Source organism: Exophiala aquamarina, assembly GCF_000709125.1.
Source record: "Exophiala aquamarina CBS 119918 chromosome Unknown aczIA-supercont1.3, whole genome shotgun sequence".
Classification (NCBI taxonomy): Eukaryota; Fungi; Ascomycota; class Eurotiomycetes; order Chaetothyriales; family Herpotrichiellaceae; genus Exophiala; species Exophiala aquamarina.
The window spans coordinates 1,186,940-1,208,780 of record NW_013550585.1 but is presented as its reverse complement, the minus strand read 5'-3'; the positions used below and the strand labels follow the sequence as shown (position 1 = coordinate 1,208,780).

General features: G+C 49.0%; 9 protein-coding genes across 9 annotated transcripts; 4 read left to right on the top strand and 5 right to left on the bottom strand.

The window, feature by feature from the left end:
* Positions 1–582: 582 nt before the first annotated feature.
* Positions 583–2,180, top strand: A1O9_04028 (uncharacterized protein; the record flags this gene model as incomplete). Its single annotated transcript, XM_013406320.1, has 4 exons — positions 583–765; positions 816–1,537; positions 1,587–1,798; positions 1,849–2,180. 4 exons carry the CDS (start codon positions 583–585, stop codon positions 2,178–2,180), a joined length of 1,449 nt encoding a protein of 482 aa, XP_013261774.1.
* A 2,364-nt stretch (positions 2,181–4,544) lies between these two features.
* On the bottom strand, positions 4,545–6,065 carry A1O9_04027 (uncharacterized protein; the record flags this gene model as incomplete). The annotated part of the gene is made up of 1 exon (XM_013406319.1): positions 4,545–6,065. One exon carries the CDS (start codon positions 6,063–6,065, stop codon positions 4,545–4,547), a length of 1,521 nt encoding a protein of 506 aa, XP_013261773.1.
* Positions 6,066–6,524: 459 nt separating this feature from the next.
* A1O9_04026 (oxidoreductase) lies at positions 6,525–7,592 on the top strand (the record flags this gene model as incomplete). The annotated part of the gene is made up of 2 exons (XM_013406318.1): positions 6,525–6,626; positions 6,717–7,592. The coding sequence occupies 2 exons, from the start codon at positions 6,525–6,527 to the stop codon at positions 7,590–7,592; spliced, it is 978 nt and encodes a 325-aa protein (XP_013261772.1).
* A 74-nt stretch (positions 7,593–7,666) lies between these two features.
* On the bottom strand, positions 7,667–8,929 carry A1O9_04025 (uncharacterized protein; the record flags this gene model as incomplete). Its single annotated transcript, XM_013406317.1, has 2 exons — positions 7,667–8,040; positions 8,077–8,929. The coding sequence occupies 2 exons, from the start codon at positions 8,927–8,929 to the stop codon at positions 7,667–7,669; spliced, it is 1,227 nt and encodes a 408-aa protein (XP_013261771.1).
* A 762-nt stretch (positions 8,930–9,691) lies between these two features.
* A1O9_04024 (uncharacterized protein) lies at positions 9,692–11,191 on the bottom strand (the record flags this gene model as incomplete). The annotated part of the gene is made up of 1 exon (XM_013406316.1): positions 9,692–11,191. One exon carries the CDS (start codon positions 11,189–11,191, stop codon positions 9,692–9,694), a length of 1,500 nt encoding a protein of 499 aa, XP_013261770.1.
* Positions 11,192–11,745: 554 nt separating this feature from the next.
* Positions 11,746–13,542, top strand: A1O9_04023 (uncharacterized protein; the record flags this gene model as incomplete). The annotated part of the gene is made up of 4 exons (XM_013406315.1): positions 11,746–12,056; positions 12,115–12,267; positions 12,359–12,410; positions 12,463–13,542. The coding sequence occupies 4 exons, from the start codon at positions 11,746–11,748 to the stop codon at positions 13,540–13,542; spliced, it is 1,596 nt and encodes a 531-aa protein (XP_013261769.1).
* Positions 13,543–13,702: 160 nt separating this feature from the next.
* On the bottom strand, positions 13,703–15,154 carry A1O9_04022 (uncharacterized protein; the record flags this gene model as incomplete). Its single annotated transcript, XM_013406314.1, has 1 exon — positions 13,703–15,154. The coding sequence occupies one exon, from the start codon at positions 15,152–15,154 to the stop codon at positions 13,703–13,705; it is 1,452 nt and encodes a 483-aa protein (XP_013261768.1).
* A 1,508-nt stretch (positions 15,155–16,662) lies between these two features.
* On the top strand, positions 16,663–17,574 carry A1O9_04021 (uncharacterized protein; the record flags this gene model as incomplete). The annotated part of the gene is made up of 4 exons (XM_013406313.1): positions 16,663–16,820; positions 16,881–17,126; positions 17,176–17,219; positions 17,264–17,574. The coding sequence occupies 4 exons, from the start codon at positions 16,663–16,665 to the stop codon at positions 17,572–17,574; spliced, it is 759 nt and encodes a 252-aa protein (XP_013261767.1).
* A 2,336-nt stretch (positions 17,575–19,910) lies between these two features.
* Positions 19,911–21,818, bottom strand: A1O9_04020 (uncharacterized protein; the record flags this gene model as incomplete). Its single annotated transcript, XM_013406312.1, has 1 exon — positions 19,911–21,818. One exon carries the CDS (start codon positions 21,816–21,818, stop codon positions 19,911–19,913), a length of 1,908 nt encoding a protein of 635 aa, XP_013261766.1.
* Positions 21,819–21,841: the final 23 nt, after the last annotated feature.

Genomic DNA, 21,841 nt, shown 5'->3' with positions numbered 1-21,841 from the left:
GATACCTTCTGCTTCCTCCGACGGCACCTGTGCACTGATAAGCCTGGTATCATACCTTTTCCCGATAATAGTCGGCACAAAGATTTATTCGACTTACCTCTGGCATGCATGCACCCCTCCCCTGATTCTCTGTTCGGCGCGCGGCATTGTCAACGTCGGACGCGGGTTAGGATAAAATAGATAGCAGATGAAGTTCTCCTTAGAGAGTCGGAACGAGTTAACCAGATAACACGCAGGTGGCGCCGTCCCGTTCGGGAAATCCCGACTGACGCCATGGCGTTTGTCCGATAAGAAAGGCTGAAGGCTGATTCGAGGATCTGAAGTGTCGACTGCTACCAATAACAAATGCCTACCCGCTATCTACCAACGTCTTATCGTCTTTACCGTGGGCGAGAGAAGTTATAGACGTGGACATCTACACAATTATACGGAGACCTCATCAGAAGACAATGGAGTATTTAGTTGTGCGACCGGAACAGAGGTCTCATCCAATTTCCATCAACAGTCCACTTCATTCAGTGTTACTAGTCATATCCTCGGATAAATCTCAAACTAGAATTTAACTGGAAAATGGAAACAAACATGGAAAAGATGACCAAAGACACTGCGTTCGACATCATCGCCGATGAAGACCACGGCGTAGGCACCACCGCCTCTATCTACATTGATCCAGCAAAGGAAGCAGCAGTTCGACGGAAATTTGACATTTATGTCGTACCGATTTCAGTCATTTATCTTGTTATGTCTACCCTAGACCGCAACAACGTGAGCAGATGTTGACTAGAGTACATATCATCTTGCTAATTATTGATCAGCTCGGGAATGCCCGCGTTTTCGGTTTCGACGAAGATGTCGGACTGAAAGGTGGCCAGTTCGGCAACATCCAGACTCTGTCTAGCGTCTGTACGGTTCTCTTCGAGGTCCCCTGGGTCCTGGCCACTCGGCGATGGGGCGCCAAAAAGGCGATCGGAACTGCATTCGTCCTATGGAGTATCTGTACGCTTGGGACTGCGTTCGTTCAAACGTACGGCCAGACGATTGCTTGTCGTATGTTGTTGAACGCCGCGGAAGCTGGTCTCGCGCAGGCATTCGCCTTCTTATTTTCGACTATCTATCCCCGTGAATTGGCGGGAAAGCGAATCATGACCACGAACCTTGCCCAGTGCATCTCTGGTGCTTTTGGCGGGCTCTTCGCATATGCTGTCCAGACAATGGGATCGCGTCATGGTTTTGCTGCATGGAGATGGCTCTTCATCATTGAGTTCGGGCTCACTGTGGTTATCTGCGGCATTGGTTTGTTCTTCCTGCCGGGCGAAGTTGAGAAAGCATGGTTTCTGGACGAGGAAGAGAAGGAGACTATGCGGCTCAAGAAGGAACGAGACTTTATGATCCGTGGAGAAGGGAAATTTGAGCGCAAGTGGATCAAAATCGCCCTGACCGACCCCTTTGTCTACCTTCTTGGCATTGCTTTCTTTACCTCGTCGGTTGCCATCAACGGATTTGGAGTCTTCCTACCTACCATTATCTACGGTCTTGGGTGAGTTCTAGCTTTACGATGCCAGACTTATTTTGCTGACTGTTCGTAGCTTTGCTTCCCTCAAGGTGAACTATATGACCATTCCGGTATATACTCTTGGTGCAATATCCCTTTCAATCCAGGTCTACTATTCCGACAAGCTCAGGAAACGAGCTTTTTTCATCGTCGGATGCTGCGCACCTGTAGCTATTGGGTATCTTATGTGTGTTTGGTCCAAAAACCCCGATGTTGGCTACGCCGGCATGTTTGTCCTTGTCATAGGTGAGTCATGCCACTCTTTCCTGGTGAGCTCCTCTGATGATCTCAACCAGGACTATATCCCATCTCGACTTTGGCTGTGACTTGGATCACGACGAACCTAGCACCCGACACAAAGCGTGCTATTGGCCAGCCGTTTGCGTATAGTTTAGCCAATGTATCGAACCTTGTTTCCGGGCAGCTTTATCCAAGTCAGCAAGGTCCACGATACATCCCTGGCAACTCTATTTCAGCTGGTCTCACCATCGTCGCTGGATTTCTCTACGCCTCATGCTGGCTTTTGCTGAGGAAAAGAAATGCTAAGAAGGCGAAGCTGATTGCTGAAGGAGCTACCACAAATGGCAAGGAAGGAGATCAGAGCCTTGACTTCACGTACATTCTCTGAACAAGCCCTGTACCACACTTGAAGTACACGGGATCTGGTTACTACGATCGTTTGATTTGTCGGCAGAGCACTAATGTAGAGATGTGATTCTGAAGTCCAATGCGATGCCAATGATGTTCTTCTTATCACGCTTTGAAAGCTCTTTGTTTGTGGATTTCACGCGTTCACTCTGGCGACCCTAATTGACAGGCTTGCCAGATATGTGGGTCGTGGTACTTTGGTGACAAGAACGGTGACAAAGGTGAGAGGCGATACTTCCGCCTCCGAGAAGAAAGAAGAAAGCTTAGATTTAATGTTATCCGAGATCTTTCAGTATGCAGAGAATGTTCTATTCACTAGGCTTCCCATTCCAACTCTCTATAAGCTGTAATAAGCCGCTACTTAAAGGTTACCTTTGCATTGGTATTGTCAATTTTCAAAATGTACTGAGCAGAAAGAACTTCGAGAGATGAACTCCATTAGCGAGGCTATTTCGCCTGATTAGAATTCACTGCCTTGTGCTAGGATATTAGGCGTCTTCGACATAGAATCACTCCATCAATGGTAGTTATTATTTCTATTATAAGGAACAAGAATCTGGATAGAATCGCTTTCCCTGCACGCTTTCATCATGATTGGCTTTGGTAGTGGGCGCGTCCATGCCTTTCTCAATTTCCAAGGCATTGGCAAAACTTCTCGACTGAACAGAGACTACTTGGGCCTCGTGACTTCGCTCTGCGCGATGTTATTCAACAACGAGCTCGTTAGTTTTCTGGTCGGTATGGACGTCAGGCTCATATACTGCAACCTCGTCACCAAAAACCAGTGCCATTCCTTCAAGAGGAATCGCTTTGGTCCAGGGAAAAAGAACCAGATCCCGCAGTTCCGATTGCTGATAGGATGACGAAAAGAAGGTATAATTTCCAGCCTATGTTGCGAAATGCCTAAATCTTTAAGCAAGCCCCAGCTGCTCAGTTGGTGGAATGTTTGGGAAATACTCACTGCTGGTGCAACCTATAGTCATAGTATATCGGCGAGTTCGAAAAAGGTAATCGTTGTATCCAGCCCTCAAGCGTTGAGGAAGTTTAGGAATAATTTGCTAAAGAAGACGACCCCCGTGACCTGAAGCAGCGGTCATTTCGGGATTTAGGCTCGGCTTTTACTAACTTACGTTGGTACCTAAGCTGTAAAGGAACAAGAAGAGGTATGTCGCAGCAACGCCTATCCGCAGGCTAGCTTTGTGGGTAGCCTCTTCCGTAAATGAGGCGACCATCGCAGCCTCGATAATTAGATGAATGTACATACTACTGAGACCTATAATTAGAAGAGGCTTACGTCCGACCGAGATAGGTAGTCTTCCTGCTACTCGGGCAACGTCTGAAGTAAAGTATTACAGGCTATTCCTAGGGTTTTAGTGCTGGATTGTGCTATTTTCTATGTTTCATACTTTCCCTAAGTCCTTAGTAAAGAGGTTTTAAGATGACTATGTTCTCATCGCAATCCAAGACTTAGTTAGGTACTTACTAGTTCATTATCATATGTAGCTAGGGTTTCCAAGTCCCCTTCCTCGATATATTACACTACTTACTAAGGGATCGCGAGCCTATCTTGACACAATCGTAGGATCTACGCAATTGAGTTTCGCAGATAATACTAGAGCTATCGCAAAATTAGAGGACAGCTTGAAGCTCTCCTCCGCAGCCGGTAGTTTCTACACAAACTACAAGACAATTAGAGCAGTCGTCGGTCAGCAATCATTTGGTGGCGCCCGGGGCAACGGTACTAACCACAAGGCTAGAAGCGGGAACTCATTGAGACAATTTGTGTGTCTCCTCGGACATATGAGGAAGAGCTTTGCCGTCTCAATACTGTACTGTATCCTATTGATTTGCAGTGCTTAGTGTTTCAACGCTCTTGCGCGTCGTGATAGCCTGGCAGGTGCTGGAGCCTGGGTGGGATAATTGTCCGACTTCCAAACTTGTTAAGCCTGCGAGCACTGAATGTGATGCATCATAACAAGGGATGGACGCACTCTTGAACTACTAGAGTCGCCGCACTGAAGTATACATAGGAGACGAGACAAAATGCATACAAATAATTCATCCGCCTAGTACAACGCACTATGGCAAACAGGTTTCCCAACCAAAGTAATTATCTGTCCGGATGAAAAAGTAAAGTCAAAGTTGGTCAACACGGCGTTATAATAGTGATCGCAACGCAATTAGAGTTATTCACATCATATATATATATATAACAGAAATGAGGTCACCCAGCTTAAAGAGCGTGGCTAATTAACAGTGTGGTAAGCTTCTAAAGGATAGGAAGTAGAGCCTCAAAATAGCCGAATATTTCGCTGGCGGTTTTGAGAAGAGGAGAACGGATTCCCTATCTGCTTCTAGCTAGCCTATCGAGGTCAGAAAGCGGGTTTTCCAGCTTTAAACCTGATGAGCTTTGGATTTGATTCATTGTATTAGCCACCGAGCGAATCTGCTTACTACTGCTAAGTTTCCAGGAGCAGTACAGCAAAGCGGCAGTGGTGAATGGATCCCAGGTTCCACCACCTGTTGCAGTTGCAATAATGCCAATCGCTCTGTGAACATGCCAGAGAGAAGAGCTCGATGAGATTGACCTGGTGACCGGTTTTGTTAACCGAGGTTTGCTTTGCAGCAGCAGGAGCGAGGTCACATGGTGGGCAACATTCGCAACAATTGCGCAAGAATTACTGAATACAATATGAGGAAATTCAGCATTTTCTTGCGGTTGCAGGTCGCCTTCGTTGGCCACTTCAAATATCTGACGCATTTCATCATTCCTCGTCAAATACCACTTTTGGACTTTGTGCCATTGAGCACACCAATTCTGAGTGGTTGGGGCAGTGGGCAGCTCGGATGGCCGTACGTCAGAGAGCAATAAAGAAAACGTAGTTTCGAGTAACCAAAGGCTTTCTCCTAGCTGTGTCAAAGCTGGGTGAGATTTTTCATCTGCTGTATTCTGAGGAGGGGGGGGAAGCGACTCAGTATGCGAGCTTCTTGAGAGCGCAACCAACTTGGTTCCACAATGGAGTCGCGATAATAATAGCCACCTCTCCAAAGACCCGATGCCGCTCCTTGCATGACCTAGAATTAGAGAGCTCAGAGTGGACCATTGCTCAACAGGTGATGAGCACACGTTCATCCAAAGGAGCAGGTCGCTTGGGGCCACAAATCTACCATGCCTGGTCTTGGAGTCATCCCTAGCCAAATGTGCAGACGTGATACTGGTAGCTTGGTCCACCTGAGTAGAGCTAGACTTCTTCGCAGCTCGTTGACAACTAGCAACAGCAAGAACAGCATGATATACTGCTTCAGATGTTTTGGACTCGAGCAACAGTCCGATGCCAAAGCACAAACTCCCAAGGCCAAGATCTAGGACCGGCGCTACATCGTAGCGATAGTACGTCAGCAGCTCCAATTCGTAGAGCTTACGGCGGAGATTTCGTGTATCGGATGGGGAGGGGTGAGAATATCCCTCCTTCTGCTGTTGAGGAATGTTGAAAATTTGATCACTAAGTTTCTGAGATTCGGAGGTGAGTTCAATTCCAGCAATGACGGGCTGAAAAAAGTCATTAGGGCCCACAATGGGGATATCTGGGTGGAACGAAAGTTCGATGGACTCTAAAAACGGCGATGCATCCTTGGTGTTACCAGACGGAGTTGCTGGATCTAAACCTCGAGCTCTGGTTGTTGCGTCTCCTGGCTGGTTCTGGTACTTGGAAGCGACGAAGGTCAACTTGCCACCGTACTGGCAAGGGAGGCCTTTTGCAACACAATTGGCGCATTTAGGTCTCTGTTCGTCACACTTTCGTCGTCTGCCCCGACATGTCATGCAGCCCGTCCTCACCCGCTTGCCAACAGCATTCCCCACCATGGGTTTCCAGGCCAGTGTTGGGTGATAAGCTGGACAGGATACGTGGTCCTGGTCCCTCTGGAACACTGAGGGAATATCGAGAGTGTAAAAGATGGAGGATGGATTGCCCCCATCACCGAGGCTACAGCTACCCCAAAGAGATTGGTTTCCCCCGCCATTCAACCCCGCCAGAACGCCGGTTTCCCCCGTTGGCTCGCTTTGCCTAATTTGGCTGGCCACCAGACTGTCACCATCCTTGAATGGCTCAATATCCCTGCTAGTCACGTGGTCTAAATGTCCAGTTCAAGCCCATCAAAGTTGAGCATAGTGATTTCAAGAAGGTACTTGAGAGTCTCAAGGAGAAGCTGAGGAGCGGATCACTCTGTCTCTTTCATCCACTATTCAGTCTCTGTTCCATCTCCATCACCTTCCAGGAGGATCTGAACATCCGCACACTCACTAGACTGGTTCGTCTTCATTATGGTCGCCACAGTAACACTTGCCTCAGGTTACCAAAAACCCCTGGTCGGCTTTGGATTATGGAAGGTTCCTTCAGAAAAAGCCGCCGATATTGTCTACCAGGTGAGCAGGTTTCCCCTTGTTCAGGTTCAAATTGCTCTTTGAACCAAAGGCACCACCTTACGAAGCCAACATTGAACTAATCGAGGCTAGGCTATCAAGGTCGGGTATCGACTGTTCGATGGGGCGTATGATTATCAGAACGAAAAAGAGGCAGGCGAGGGCATTAAACGAGCAATAGCAGAGGGTATCGTTAAGCGCGAAGATATTTTCGTGACTACGAAGCTATGGAATAACTACCATCGAAGAGACCACGCCCTACAAATGGCCAAGGTGCAAAACGATGCGTGGGGTCTTGGCTACATTGACCTTTATCTTATTCATTTTCCTGTGGCTCTCGAATTTGTGGACCCGGAGACAATTAGATATCCGGCTTGGTGGATGGATAAAGATCACAAAATTATCAAAACCTCGAAAATCCCAATTCATGAGACATGGGGTGCTCTCGAAGAGGCGGTTGATGCAGGTATCGCTAGATCAATCGGTATCTCCAACGCTCAAGCCCAGACACTGTACGACATCCTGACGTATGCACGCCATCCTGTTTCGTCACTTCAAATCGAACATCATCCATATCTGGTCCAGACTGAGCTCATAAAAATGGCGCAGGAGAACAAGATAGTAGTCACAGCGTATTCCACCTTCGGCCCTCAGAGCTTTTTGGAGCTACCTCCCGCATTCCGCGAACGAGCAAACGACATACCGCTCTTGTTCGAAGTCGCCGCTGTGAGAGCTGCTGCTAACAGAGTTGGGAAAACTCCTGCTCAGGTTTTGCTGAGATGGGCAACTCAAAGAGGAATCGCGGTTATCCCAAAATCAAACAATCCGGATAGACTCAAGCAGAATCTTCAAGTGATGGACTTCGCCTTAACAGACGACGAACTGAAAGCGATATCTGCACTCGACAAGGGCTTGCGGTTCAACGACCCTGGTACCTATTTGCAAGACCCTCTCAGGATATTTGCGTAGCTGGACAAACTAGCCAGCTTTCTATCCCCTTTGGCAGAAAGACCCTGGCCATTCGATGCGAGCTCTGTCTACCTCTAAATTTGAATTTTCTCGTCGTCCACGATCTGCACCTTGATACTACCCGACGTCCTATCCGCACATGTTTCCATTGCTTCGATTGCCCTTTCCAGTTCGAACTGATGTGTGACCAAACCATCCAAGTCCATGATCCTTCCATCGCCCAACAAATTGATGGCCGCCGGCCACATGTCCTTGTATCTGTTAATGAACTTCAAATCGATTTCCCCTAAACTCAAGTGCATAAATGGTAAATTGTCCATCTTACTCTTCCCAACTCCGACGACAACGACAGTCCCACCCCTCCGACAAGCATACGCGGCCGTCGCGACACTACTCTCCACGCCGGTGCATTCCAAGACCACCTGTGGCGCTAGATACTCGTCCTTATCTGGCTTGCACAGTTCTGTATCTCTGTCACCTTTACACCCAAATAGCTTCCTCAGTCCATCCGAGTTCTCCAACGCACTGTCACCCTGGATCAACCAAGGCCTAACACCTGACACAAACCGCGTCGCAAAATCTAATCTCGCCTCATCAACATCAGTAATCACCAAAGGCCACGCACCACTGGCTCTCGCTGCCTTCAATGCAATCAGCCCTATTGGCCCTGCGCCACACACCAAAGCCGGCCTCCCCAACGCCAATTTCCCAGCGCACATGGATATCGCATGCATCACAACTGCCAATGGCTCTAGCAATGCTGCGGTGCGGAATGTCATGCTGTCTGGGATTTTGTGGCAGTACTTAGCCTCATGAACCATGAACCGTCGTATACTCCCATCGCAATCTGCCACACCAGCGAATTTAACGCTCTCACATAGATTGTAACGGCCCTGATAGCATAGCCAGCACTCTCCACAAGGAACACCGGGCTCAATTGCCACGCGGTCGCCTGGCTCGAGATTTTTCACGGCTGCACCAACAGCGAGTACCTCGCCAGCAGCCTCATGGCCGAGGATGCAGGGAGATGTAATTCGCAAGGGTCCAATAGCGCCACGATGCCACAGATGAAGGTCAGAGCCGCAGATACCGGTGCAGCGAACATGAATGAGGGCCTGGGTTGGACACGGGGTTGGTATAGGTGTCGAGCGGAGATTTAGTCTCTGGGAGAACACTGTGAGAGATGGATTGGTGTAGCTAGACGAGAGGCGGGTTAGGAGCGATGGCAGATCAAGTGTGGTTCTCGTTGCGCTGATAGCCTTTATAGGCGGGTTTCCAGCCGTAGGCAGAAAGTTGTCGTTGGGGACATTGCCGTTCAGGAGTATGCTAGGTGACATTTTGATTTCCCTTGAGGACAGATTCAGAGAGGGAAGGGATATCTTAGCTGTTCCAGAACTTTGGCTGGGGCTTCCTCGATATATTGGGAACTACTTCCAGCAGACAAAGAATTCATGTGAATTCAGTGCGCACCAGTAATCCACGGCTCCCAGCACGAAACTCATGTACTCCAGATCGTTCAATGAAAATTCCCAAAAAACGCTCAGCTAGAATGGGATATTTGGTGAGGACAATTAGGTTAGAAGCACGGCATAAGAACGGGAGTTTAAAATGCTAGCAGGGCCAGAACCGGACACAGTGCCTACCATAACTGTTTGAGGAAATTTTTGGCCAAAATGCAGGAAATGATTCATGATAGGTGAGGGGGCAACAACAAGTGCCTCCATGATTCGAATTCCAAACTTGATTGATTTATCACTTGATATGACCAACGCAAATTACTCAGGGCATGGCCCATGACTTAAGTCATCTCGCTTATTGAAATTGATAATTTAAAGCACTTGTCGTCTATGCAACAAACAATTACATATCTAACGATTCGAGTAGATTCTCGGCAAAATAACAGTCCGACCAACCTTCCAAAGCTAAGTTGCCTATGGACAGTTTATTCAAGGCATACATCAACCGAGTGATTAGCCTTATAGTTTGGATCATGACGTTAGCATCTTATGGAGATGCAGAAAGGTTGGGGCACCTTGATGATCACATTTGAATCATGGCAAAATTTACACCAACCCTCAGAGACTTGTTCTTTGTAGCGGCTAATCCCCATCAAAGCCATGGACATCGGCTATTGACTCCACTGCCTGCTCACGCCGCCCTCGCAGTTCTTTGTTCGTAATCTGCACAACAACTCGTTTGTAAGTTCTAAGTTGCGGCATCCCATTGTCCTTGACTTCGAGGATGAAATGGAGAGTCTGTCCCTTCTGCTGCGGCTCTCCACTGAACATGTCAATGGCGCACTTCTCTGGTGGAGGTAGCCGTATCGAAACCACGCGTCCGGATTTCTCGCCATCTAGATCCTCGATCTTGCAGCTATGAACTTCTGCATCCACCCACCACTGTGACGCAGTCACGTCACTGTACTGAAACCATGTGAAGGTCAAGTCGTCGCCATCAGGATCGTAGCTCTGGGTGGCATCAAGCGTAATAATAGCCCCGGCTTCGGCTTCAATGTAACATGACTCTGGGCCTGCTGGGCTGTCATTGACAATTGCTACTGGTGCATGATTACACTCTGAAGGATTCTTCCCAAGCGTCCATTGTATCCGCGCAGCAAAGTCATTCTGAAATGCTTCTCGCCAACGCCAGATGGTTGCGTGGTTGCTAATATAGTTTTGGCGATTTGCACCCATCACCCTGTCTACAGCATCAGTGTAGTGCTTTCCAGCTTCTCCAAGATCTGTTCGGAGGTACCGACCTCCCCAGCTACCCCATTCAGGGTGCTCAGGCGATCCTAGGCCATTCTGGACCAGATATAGAAAGGTCGGCGTATCGCCCTCTGGGATAAAGAGATAATCCGGGTATGCTTCACCCAATGGGCCTATCTGTATGTTCTCCTTCAGCCATTCCTTGGTGAACTTCTTGAAATCTGGACCACCTTGGTCAAAGAGATAGTATTGGTCACCTGAAATGCCCGTCCATGCTGCAAGGCCATACTGATTCCAGCCATGGACAGATGCGATATAGAAGATATCGGGAAAGTTATATCGGATCCACATCCCCGTGTCATCTTGGTCAGATATAGCGTATACTCTCATCTTGGAACGGAGTTTACTGTGTTCACTATGTGTTCTTGATAGCTGGGAGTGTTGCAACGCCTGTGCCAAAACATTCGTTCCACCCCAGCACAAGATCCAAAGTGGTTCATCGGACTCGTCGAGGCGGTTGAGTAGAAGTTTAGCTCCCTGGCTCAACGGAACGTCTGGTTGGAGTGCCTCTTTCCCATACACTGCAGGCCCGGTTGTAATGAGATCCATAATGCTATCGCCTGAGGGGTACGGATTGTCCGGGTGTGTATTTTGATTTAGGCTGTCAACGACTTTTGAGTATGCTCGCACAATTTTTTGCATATCTTCCGGATGGACCACACGCTTCATCCATGTTGATGTACAGGCAACGAGTCCTCTAGTATCGAATTCGTTTGCGTAGAGCAAATATCTGACAAGAGATTCGGCGTCGTCAGGCTCGTTTGAGATGTCTGATACTATAAAGACACGAAGTTTCTTTCGGCACACCCGAAGCCGTGTAGTGTCAACCATGATTATGGAGAAGTGGATCAGTTCTGTTCAGAGATATCTGGCTGATGCGTTTGCGCGGAGTCTGAACGTCTGATCGGCTCTTTAATATTAGCAGGATGCCCTCTTGGTCAGTGACTGACTGAGGAATGCTTGTCTCTCAGCCCTGGGATCCAATCTTGGGGCATATTGCAATCATCGGCAAAAAGCCGAGTGGGATTGTGGGCGTGGAAATCATTGGACGCCGAAAGCATGGGACTTCAGAGGAGCGGAAAGTTTAAGCTAGTCTTTATTAGGCATTCAGAGGCACCAAACCTCATTCTTGGACCTCACAAGCGCTGCATCCAAGGTCAACCGCCGCTCTGGGGTCCCCACACTCGGAATTGGCCATCCTCTGTCACGGGGTTCTGGAAGCTAAAGTGGAAGTGTTGATCGAGTGGCCGAGAGCGGTGATTGAACTTCGACACCTATATATCTCCTCTGCACCCCAGAAGATCGCTGTCTCTTCCACAAGCCAGAGTCCACTACTTCTACCAAATAACTTATTCTCGCACAGGACCTCCCCACCTTTACAGGAAATGGATCCGGAAAAGAGCTCCGACATTATCACTCACGAGGAGGAGCATTCTCACAACGAACAACTGGCGCACCTTGCTAACGCTGAGGATCACGACGCCAGCAAGTGGCAAGCCATTCGCCGAAATCCATGGGCCTTTGGTTGGTGCTTGTACGCTGTCTGGACAGTTCTACTTGTCAGCTTTGAGAACCAGGCTGCAGGCAACATTCTTGGGATACCAGAGTTCCGCAAGGATTTTGGTTCCTTCTATGATGGCAATTGGGTCTTGTCTGCAAAGTGGCAGTCTGCTTTCAATGGCGCACCAATCGCTTCGTGCGTCCCCCCTGTCGACTTGATCTCGTTCGACTTGTCCGCTAATGGAGAGATGCAGTCAAATCATTGGTAACCTAGGATCGGGGCAAGTAGCAGACTGGATTGGTCGACGAAATACTTTGATCATTGCACTTGCCATCTCTTTCATAGCCATCACTATGGAGTTTGTTGCAACAACGAACGAACTATTTTTTGGGGGGAAGTTCCTGAAGTATGTCTTCGCCATTCCAGCTTTTGACATCTACCAAGATCCAACCATTTTATCGTTTATCCGCCTCGGATCTCTTTACTGACTCAGTTAGTGGGTTCGCCATCGGTACCATTCAAACTGTCGCGACAGCGTATATTGGAGAGGTGAGTACCTGAGGTGGCACATTAATCGCCGAAAGCTAACCCGTGACTTCAGATTGCGCCATTAGTGTTGAGAGGCCTAATGACCTGCCTTATTGCTTTGAGTTTCACAGTTGGGCCATTTACAGTCGCTTTAATTGTCAATAGCACTGGGACCTACACCAACCGATGGGCGTACAGAGCCATCTTCTGCTCCCAGTATGGCTTCGCGGTCATCTCCGCCCTCTTCATTTGGTGGATGCCTGAGAGCCCTTGGTTTCTCATCTCAAAGCGGAAAGATGAGGACGCAGCCCTCCGCAGTTTGCAGCGGCTCGGCTATCGCAATTCTTCCGGCGAAGACGTTAAGCGACTTGCCAACATCAAGCTAACCCTCGAACGAATCCGTAAGGAGACTGAAGGTGCAACTTATCTCGAATGCTTCAGAAAATCGAATCTCCGGCGTACCATTATCTCAATTACACCCCTCTCTGTCCAACAATTCACCGGAATTGTCTTTGCTGCATCATACTCTACCTACTATGCACAGTTGGCAGGGTACAGCACTGCGATGTCTTTCAAGCTTCAGATCATCCAGCAGGTGTTATCCATGTTCGGAAATGTCATCTCATGGTATCTGATCGACAAGGTTGGCCGTCGCGCTCTAACAGTGTATGGTACTGTTGGATTGACCGCAGTTCTCTGGGTGATGGGTGGACTCGCTGTTGGCGGGTCCCAGGCTGAGTTGAAAGGCACAGTGGGCATGATTCTCATCTACTGCTGGTTATACAATGTCACAATCGGAGCCACTGCGTTCACGGTGCTCACAGAGGTCTCAACTTCCCGCCTGCGAGCTAAGACCATTGCCATTGGTCTCGCCATCCAAGGCTGCTTCGGTATCCTATGGTCATTTGTCCTCCCCTATCTCTTCAATCCCGACAAGGCCAACTTGGGTGGGAAGCTTGGGTTTATCTACGGTGGCTTGTGTTTTCCCTGTATTGCATTTCTCTGGTGGTATCAGCCTGAAACCCGGGGTCGAAGCTACGAGGAGCTCGACGAAATGTTTGTCAAGAAAATTCCAGCACGAAAATTTCGCGGCTATGTCACCGAGGCAGAAATAAAGAGTCAAGAGGCACAGCTTCGAGTATCAGAAACGTGAAGCAATTCGCCTGGCTCGTGGTGAAGGACAAATAGTAGGTTTTGTAAAGTTCTCGGGTACTTCAGCAAAGGGGGAAGTGAGAGACTCTGAGCGCCATGTAATTAGATGCTCATTCCAAAGGGTGATAGCAGTGCCTTTGCGATGAATTATGTTATGTAGCTCAACAAGAACGGACAAGTGAGATACTACGCCCAGGGGAATAACCCCAGAAGTGTTCCAGATCTTTGATTCGCCATTTGGAACCCCATCCTGAGCATGTTTCAATATGGTGGAGTAGCCCAATGATGATTTTGTGCTCGTCTCTGTGAGTGAAAACCTTCCCTGCTACATATAGAGGTTGAATTGCGTTGTTGAGGCATCCACGGTGAGGATTGGTCAGCGAGATACCCACGACCCGACGTGCATGCCAAAAGATAGTATGGGAATCTCCTAGAATGCCATCGTCAACTTGTGAGGGTTGAATCTCGCTCATCAGGATGCAGGCTGTGTGGTAAAGTTGGTTTCCTGATATCGCAGCAGAATGCGCAAAGAGGATGCGTGGAAAGTACTCGGTTTCCGGCGATCGATCAACTTCCTCCACCGAAAGCATCTCTGGGGGGCGCCTGTCGAACCATTGTTGTAGATCTTCTCTTATCTCAAACCATGTCTTTTGGAAAGGTGCATCAGAGCAACCGTTTTTTTCGGCCAGCTCGAGGTGTCGGGTTCGTTTGGCTAACAAATCACAAACTCTGGCACACAAGTACACAGCATAGTTGGCATACATATCTGAAGTCTCGATACCCTTTTCAAGAAATGCATGATTTATATGCACTTGCTGGTCAACATCTGGCGTGGTCATTGCGTCCAAAGAGACCCACTTCTGTAAAGGTAATGTGGTACTCTCAGCCCCGTCAGCTATGATGGCTGCACATACATCCATTCTGGCGTAACACCAGAAGACTGCCTGCCATACGCCACCGGAAAATCCATTGACACCAAGGTGTTGGAAGAGCCCTGCACAGCCTTCTAGATGCCGTCGCCAGTCCCGTGGACTAACACTCATCATCTCCAGGACGCAGAGAATGCATGCAGTGACAAGGGCCTCAGGATCAGTTGCATTGATTGAGGTCGCCAGTGACTCTATCGCTAGAGAGTATAATTCGAGGCTGTCGTGTATTGATACCTTGGAGCTACTCTTGCGTTCGACCTGCCTTGCTGCCAGTGCCAATAACGCAAAGAATACAGCAGGAGATCTTTGAGCTAGCAAAGGGACTTGAATGCCAAAGTGCCGCTCTTGATCAAACATATCAAGCCACGGAGCGCACTCGGAGATCCAGACGGTAAGATATTTCACCTTTTTCATAAGAGGTATTCGGTCTTGAGATTTAAGCATATGCTGCATAAACAACTCATGGCCCTGTACATCCTCGGAGCTTTCAATGGCAACGTCTGGGGATTGCTGTCGTGTGTTCTCGGCACTTCGAACTTCATCAATTAAATAAGTCCTTAGAGTGGTTTGCAATTCTTGGAACCGAGGGTCGAGCGCGAGCTCATCAATGAAAGAAGCGCTGGTGCTCGATAAACCTCCTGGGGATACGGAATAACCAGCCACTGGCAATTCGGATGTGCTCATTTTTCAGTATGCTGTCAGATCATCAGATCAGCGATGTTCAGAATCATCGTGCCGGCAACTGATTGCCTAGTCTAGGTTACTCGACTATGTGCACACTCAAGAGCAGTCACTTCGATTTCATTCGATGAAGACATGCGTTCTCTAATGGAAGAAAATTATGTGGAGGAGCTTGGCGTGAGGTTGAGTTAAAAGGTGGTGTAGTTACTCTAAGGTGCACGTGAACAGGCTGTGTGTACTTACCCTGGTCTTGATAATTCATCCTCGGGTTACCGCGCGCCTACTTAGCACGCAAGCGCGCATAACTAATTTCAAATCTTAAAAAGAAAAGTTTTATCAAACGAGTCAAAGTCCTAATATAAGACTAATAATTCTATTATTGTTACGAACTAGGTCACTGGAAGGGTCGCCAAGGACAAGCCACCTGCACCTGAGAAAGAAACAGGGAAGTTAGCCGATGGAGAACGAGGCTACATCACGTGACTAGGCGTGGCTCTGGGGGGCTCTGCTAGGCTCTATGAGGCTCAGTAAGGAGCCTAGCAGAGCCCACCAGAGCCACCAGAGCCACCAGCACTATATATACACAACTATTCACCTAGATAGAGCAGTTCGTAGTTCACTTCGTTGGCAATCTTATACCTACATTTAGGATACAGTCCGACGATTGAATATTTCCTTTGTCATCCTGGTCAATACTCTTGTGTCCACTCTATCAAGGAATTAGACGCTTATCAAGAGGAAAAGAAGTACTATTAACTATATATTATACCATTAACGTAGTAAACTCTACGCATAGAGTAGGAGCTATATATTTTATTACTCCTAAAGGCTTAGCGGCCTTCCTAACCTAGTTTCTCTATTTCCTACGTCAAGGAAATGGAAAGTTGGCTTGATCTCAATATCAAAATTCTGAAGCAAAAGCTTGCCCACTATTCGATAATCAACGAGGCTTTTGATCTGAAAAGGGTGCTGCATTACTACGTTATTGACGCACTCGGTGAAGTGGCATTTAGCCAGTCCTTCGGCTTGCAACACTCGGAAGATGAAGCTCATGTACCTCCAGTCGTCCAACACAGCTTGCTAGCTGCTGTGACGGAGCTTGGCCAGCCATGCTGCCATATCTAAAGCGATACCTGCCGCTAGGACCATCTCTCCGTCTAGGAATACTTTTTGCGGGACGACGTGCCTGAGCCGATTTAGCCGCCCGTTGCGTCCAGAAGCGTCTCAACGAACTGCGTTTCATCACAGATGACGACAACGCGGTGCGACCAAAGAAAGGGTATCCTGACCATTTGATCCTTGCTAAGCACCCCGACGCCGGCGAGCGACTGACCCAGGCGGACCTCGAGACTGAAGGATTTGGGTTTATGTGAGTCCTGTCCAACCGCCACCAGTCCTGTAGTGAGCAAACGTCCACTGACGAAGGTGCCGCAATCCAGTATCGCGGGGACTCACACAAGAGAGCCACCATCAGCCTTCTGTTCTGGCATTTATTGCACGATTCTGATATCATGCAGAAGCTGGTCGCCGAGATCGATACTAAATATACCCCTAGAGGAGTAACTTTCTTTAACCTCCAACCCCGTTGCAATCACGCTTCGGTCAATGAGCTGACATATTCAAACGTCTGTGGCAGTTTGTATCCACGCTTTCCACCACAAGCCTTGCTGTATGGGGGTAGAATAACTACGTCTATGATCCAGCAAGATAGACTGAACCCTCTACTCAGGAGAAGTCTCGCTATCTTGTATTTCGCGATTTGCGGCATCATGGCCGCCGTGACTGATCATCGCTTTGACATTCAGAAGCGACAATCGAAAGAGCCACAGCGCTGCCTGCGAACGTTGACCACCGAGATTGCTTCGATTCGCATCGCTCTCCTGCCCTGGCACTTCAATCCCGCGAGATGTCATGCGGTTCAGGAAGACGACAAGGAGCACCGTGAACGTCTTGAGAACCTACTGACACTGGAATGGTGTGTTCTTCTGACTTTCTAGCTCTGACATTGAGCTAATGGCTGACAGTGCGGATCTACTGCTCGCCAGAGCAACATCTCAAATCCCCGAGCGTGGGCGCCGCTCGCAACCCTCAAAGCAGACTGACAAGGCATAGTCGCTAAAGCCTACGAGGTGGTACCGATCATACAGACGTGGAGGCCCCAATACTTCCTGCGCATGAGCTCCATGTGTTCCTTCATCGTCTACTTAGCCGTGGTCGTCTTGATTCACGAAGACGCCCTCGCCCGCAGAGTTTCCAAGCCCTACCGCCCTAATTTCGCCCGCGACATCGAGCTGACGACCCTATTCCTTTATCAAGTAGGTCGGTATTGGGCCATTGCCACACAACTAGTACGCGCCGCTAGAGGCTGGCTCACGGCTATTTCAACGGAAGTCACGCATAAGGATGCCGTCCGGACGCTCTAGCATCTGATTCGGAAATAGGGAGATCACAATTTGGGCAAAAGAATCGACTTACCGATTCGCAAGCCGCATACGTCCCAGCACTTTAGTTGAATCCTCGATCTAACTGATTTTGTGGATCTGTCCCCAGAAGACATTCCACTGCAAACGCCAAACGGTGAGGATCTCGAGTGGTTCACCAGCGATGCCTTTTTATCCTTGGTAAACGAAAATGGCTTTCCTAAAGCTTATTCGATGCCTCACTAGCAAACCCCTGTCTCGGTGGGGTTGGACACCGCCCTAAAGGATTCTATACAAATCGACCAGTACCTAAAGAATGTCAAGAACCGTGAACTTTGAAACTCGTGGTTTTCTTAAAAGCGGCATACACACGTAGGGATGCGCTATCCAGGCTCGCCCTTACGAATGGATTATGGTTAAAGGTGGCAACTCAAAGTACCGCCAACTTTTCGATCATATTCGGCGATCTCAGAAAATATACGAAGAAGAATATCTAGAAGACTTTCTTGGACAGGAAGGAAACGGCGGCGAAGGTCTCAGAAATCCAGATAGACAGTTTAAGTGGGGGAAAAGAAGGGGGGAAGGGGGAAGGATCAATGGAAGACATGTATGGCGTGTCAACTGTGCTGTTTCATCTTGACCCACAGTACAACAAGGACCACACACCTCTAAGACACCGACTACAGTAACCGCATATGGAAACCGACTTACAGTTAAGCTTAAAGACCATAGCATCGTGCAACGATACCGCAACCATCCAGTGGCCTAGACCAGACAACAAGTCCAAAGATCAATACGAGAGAACACTCCTACCAAGTCGATCAAGGCCGTGGCGGCACACCAGCTCAAGAGCGGCGCAGAGGTCGAACAGCTCAAACAAACCACGAGCTGGTTGAAAGGTCTCGGAAAACAGGTAGAACTTATCGTGCCAACATATGGAGCCCTCGTCCATGGCATCTCCATCAGGTCCATCAATCTCAGAGACTAGAACTGTCTTGTATCTTGAACTTGAGATAGCTTTAAATGCACAATTGAATCTCTAGTGTTAGAGTCTTCCCTTGAACTACTACCACGTAGAGCCCTCACTCCTGGATTCGTTTGTTGGAATCTAAAGGGCGAGTGTCTTAGCCTGAGGGCCAGTCATTCCGTATTCGCAGGCTCTCCTTTCATCTTGATAAAGGTGGCCCCAAGATGCTCAATTTACGAACATCCTGCACCGTGTATTCCAAGAAACCCTAGGCCGGTGGCATCCTATGAAAAGCCACGGGCATTTTCTCTTGTCTCAGAGACTTTATTGAATTACCACCTTTTCGCATCGATTGCAGCCCTCTTGAGTGGTGGTCCCGTCGTGAATAGGAATCCCGCTATCCTCGGCTCTACTGCATGGCTATAATGCTATTATCTCTCCCAGAAGTGTCATCAGAGCCGGCAAGAGTGTTTTCTAGATCTAGAAGGACCAGCTCAAGGGATAGATTAAGCCTATCCTGCCTCAACATCCGAAAAACTGAGAGTATTGGCAACTCGATTAAAGAGGGCCATATCAGGCCTTATCACCTCAATTGAATGGGCCCGCTGATGGGGGCAATGGCAGAAGATGATCATGAGCTAGAAGACGAGGTTCTAGATGAAACCAGTAGTTAATATAGTTATAGTTATAGCACCATGGATAACGATATATAACTATATGCCTAGGTATATTACTAGTAACTATGGATACACTCGTGCTAACTACTAAAAAATTATAAACACCAGGTATTATTTTAATCAACACTCTTAAGTGCTATTAACGGGTAAAAGGGTAACTACATACTTATAATACACGATTCTCAGGTTTCTAATACTTTTAACCTTTTACCCAAGATTCTCTTATACTTATTGTATCTCCTAACTATCTACCCAGTTCCCGTGGAGTCCTGCCCGTAAACGAATGGGTAAAATAACAACTGCGAGCGACTCGGAGAAATCTCTAGTATCCAAAACATGTAGCTCGCTCGACATTGAGCTGCAACCCCTTTAGCACGCTATTACGCATACGTATATACATAGTACATTAATAGCGAGGATGCGGAGTAGAGGTTGTTCCTCGGCCGCGAGCCTTGGCTTGGCGGGTGCATTTTATTCCCTCCAGCGTCCGGCAAATGAAAGAATATAAGGAGCGGGACTCCATAGGTGGAAAGGCTGAAATACTTCCTGCAGACATACCGCACATCCGCCAAACCATTACAATTCACGATTAGTAGAGGTGATATGTAGGACAATAAAGGTGTTTCCTAATCTAGACGCCATCGCCTCATGCATCATCTAAAGAAACAAACCGCCTAATACCTCTCGAACTCTCTTCAATATCTCAACCACAAATACTGATGCGGCCTCAACTGCACGCCCGCATCCCTGAGATTGATCATATAACCCGACGCCAAATCCTTCGCCTCGACCGGCATGCCCATGAACCGATCCCGACCAATCCACTGCGGCTCATCTGAGAAGTTGCACAGACACAGTACCGTGGAATTCACGCCAGGCCGCTGATAGCCCAGAATCGCCGGGTTTCCCGTGAAGAACCCGACCGCGCGGCCACCAGCCAGTTCGTCGGTGGACTTCCGTAGCTGGATGAGGTGTTTCATGCCCGCGTAGATCTGGCCCGGAATGGTAGACTGGTCGTTGCGCTCCGCGTAGCGCGACTCCGGGTACCAGGGCCGGTTGACCCAGCGGGAGTCGTCCATCTTCGTGGGGTCGTGCAGATAGCTGTAGTCGTTGAGCTGGCCGACCTCGTCCCCCAGGTAGATCAGCGGGATGCCGCCTGTGCTCATGGCGATGCTGTACGCGAGCAGGATCCGGTCAATCGCATGGTCCTGCATCGACTCCAACCCCGCCAGCGACGCCGTCGTACCGGAGATCCGGCAGTCGCCGGTGCGCGGATTGTCCTGGAAGGGCACACCGCGCGCGTAGCTGCCCGGGTGCCGGTTGACGAAAAACGCGTTGAGGAATTTGCGGTGGTTCGACCCGTTCTTACCGAGTTCGAGCGCGTCTTCGTCCGAGAAGGTCCACCCAATGTCGTCGTGTGAGCGCACGTAGTTGACCCATGCGCAGCCACGTGCAATGTTATGGCGCCGCTCAATTGCCTGGGAGAGCATCGAGGTGTCTCGTGTCGCGAGAGCTTCCCATGTGAGTGCCATTTGGAGCGGGTTGTAGGAGAGCTGGCATTCGTAGCGGTCGATGTATTGGACCACGAAGTCGGGGTGGACAATCGCCTCGGACTTGAAGAGGACGGATGGTGCCGCGATTCTGCAGAGTGCGTTGAACGCGCGCAGCAGCTTGTGCACTTCGGGCAGGTTCTCGCAGTCCGTGTTCATCTGCTTCCACATGAATGCCACGGCGTCCATGCGGAAGAAGTCCACACCGACGTTGGCCAGGTACAGCATCTCCGCCGCCATAGCTCGGAAGACCGCCGGATTGGAATAATTTAAGTCCCATTGGAAGTGGTAGAAGGTGGACCACACGAAGCGACCGTCTGCGAGCTGGATGAAGGATCCTGGGTGGTCGTCCGGGAAGATCTCGCGGGTGGACCGCTCGAATGCGGAAGGCACGTTGCGGTCTGGGAAAATCCAGTACATGGCAGAGTGCTCCGGGTCGCCTTCTGCGGCTTTCTTGGCCCACTGGTGCTCGTTGGAGGTATGGTTGAACACTAGGTCTAGCACGAGACTGATGCCGGCCTTCCTCAATTCTACTGCCAGCTCTTTCAACTGATTGATATCGCCGAGTTGCTCCTGGACTTCCCTGTAGCTCGATACTGCATAGCCGCCGTCGTTGAGCGGCTGAGGGGCCTTGAAGAGCGGCATCAGATGTAAATATGTCAAACCCAGCTCTTGGAAGTAAGGAATACGGTCTTTGATGCCAGACAGATCCTTAGCGTATCGATCGACGTAGCAGACGGCCCCCAGCATTTGATTGGATAGGTACCACTCTGGATCCAGCTCACGCTCTTTGTCCAGCTGCTTCAACTCTGGATCTCGCTGCTGCCAGCTCCTGCCACACATTGTGATCAGGTCGACCATTTGATCGAGACAGTCGTGTCTGTAGCCATAGAGCTCGGCAAAGATTGCAAAGATGGTTATGAAATTCATTTCAAGCCTTCCGCAAAAGTCCTTGTCTTTAAGTATGTGAGCTCCATCTTCGGTCTTCTGGAGCTCTTGTAAGATGTAGGCTTTTGCCGCCCTCGCCTGTTGGTCTATGGACAAAGATGCCATCAGGATGAGAGACGGAACAGATA